We start from the raw sequence: 1,740 nt of genomic DNA, 5'->3' as shown, positions 1-1,740 counted from the left end.
TGGATATTGAACATTGAACACTGGCTATTGGATACAGGATATTGGATATGGGATATTAAACATTGGATATTGAACACCGGCTATTGGATTATTAAATATTGGACACTGAATATTGGATATTGGGTATTGAACACTGGCTATTGGATAGGGGACATTGGATATGGGATACTGAATATGGGGTATTGAATATTAATTACGGGATATTAAATATTGGATATGGAATATTGAACATTGGCTATTGGATTATTAAATACTAGATTTTGACTGTTGGATAGTGGATATCAGATATTGGATATTGGATATTGACTATTGGATATCAGATATTGGATATTAAATATTAAATATTGGATATTGACTACTGGATATCAGATATTAAATACTGGATATTGACTATTGGATACTGGATATCAGATATTGGATAGTAAATATTAAATATTGGATATTGACTATTGGATATGAGATATTAAATACTGGATATTGACTATTGGATATCAGATATTAAATACTGGATATTGACTACTGGATATCAGATATTGGATATTAAATTTTAAATATTAGATATTGACTATTGATATCAGATATTGGATATAAATATTGGAATATTGGATACTGACTATTGGATATCGACTATTGGATATCATTGTATATTAAATACTGGATATTGACTACTGGATATCAGATACTAAATATTGTATACTGGATATCAGCTATTGAATATTAGATATTGGATATTGGCTATTGAACACTGGATATTGAACACCGGATATTGAACACCAGACACTGGATAATCCCTTCCAGCTGGGAATTGCCACCAGGAAAAGCAGCAGCACCAAAGGCTCTGAAGCCACCCGGGGGTTGGTTATTCCCGGGATTTATCCTCACCAAGGACTCTCTGTAGGCACAGCATGGAGACCGTTTGCCTTGGAAACATCCCTCGGGAAACACCTGGAAACCTCTGGAGCCCGGAATTCCCTACCACCACCCACCTGCCTGCCAGATGGACGTTCCCAAATCCGCCTGCGGAGACTTCCTGGCTCCGGCAAATCCAAGGGCATCCTCCAAGAACTGCATTTTTGCTGAACTGCATCTCCAGGACGGGAATCACCTCCGGCATGCGGGCGGACAGGAGCCGGAAGCAATTGTCGGGCTTCCCGATAAACCTCTGCCGGATGCTGATCTCGTAGGGAGTGTGCACGCGGATATCATCCACATCCCGGGATTCGAAGCGGTGCAGGAGCTGGGAATTGCAGTCCCTGATCTCCAGGCCCGAAGGGAGGAGGGTGAGTTTTCCAGGTTTGGCGTTGGAATCTGTCCGGTGGGTGATAATCACGGGAATTCGCAGCAGGATTCCTTCCTGGGTTTTGGGATCGGGAGCTGCAGGGGTTTCCTTCGCCTTCCATTCCAGCGGCGTTTTCCAGAGTTTGCTGCTGAAGGGCCACCAGGAAGGAGATTCCAGCTCCGTCAGCAGCCTGGAAGAGGGAAGGGAAGGTGAGGAGAGGGAAGAGCATTGGGAAGCTCCAGATATTCCAGCAGCTCCAAGAAAACCCCCGCAGATTCCTTCATCCCAAATCCCGCTGTTATTCCCTCCTCAAACCCATCCCCAGCTTCCCAGGATCCATCCGGTTCAAAACCTCATAATCCAGCGGAAAAACTCCCAGAATCCCAGCTGGGATGTCAGCAATTGGAAGCAGATTGATCCAGGCCCATTCCCGCTGCGGGCTCTGCTCTCCAGGAATCCGG

At 44.2% G+C, this 1,740-nt stretch overlaps 1 protein-coding gene across 1 annotated transcript in view; it reads right to left on the bottom strand.

Annotated features, from left to right (window-relative positions):
* The window catches only part of SNAP47 (synaptosome associated protein 47), a 14,965-nt gene that overhangs the window by 10,390 nt on the left and 2,835 nt on the right, over window positions 1–1,740 (bottom strand). The window contains 2 exon segments of the mRNA XM_008643095.2: window positions 987–1,075; window positions 1,077–1,469. Of these exon segments, the coding sequence (XP_008641317.2) occupies window positions 987–1,075; window positions 1,077–1,469 (482 nt within the window).

Source organism: Corvus brachyrhynchos, unplaced genomic scaffold (genome assembly GCF_000691975.1).
Source record: "Corvus brachyrhynchos isolate BGI_N302 unplaced genomic scaffold, ASM69197v1 scaffold18, whole genome shotgun sequence".
Lineage (NCBI taxonomy): Eukaryota > Metazoa > Chordata > Aves > Passeriformes > Corvidae > Corvus > Corvus brachyrhynchos.
The sequence above is the reverse complement of the archived record's forward strand: the minus strand, read 5'-3'. Positions and strand labels throughout refer to the sequence as shown.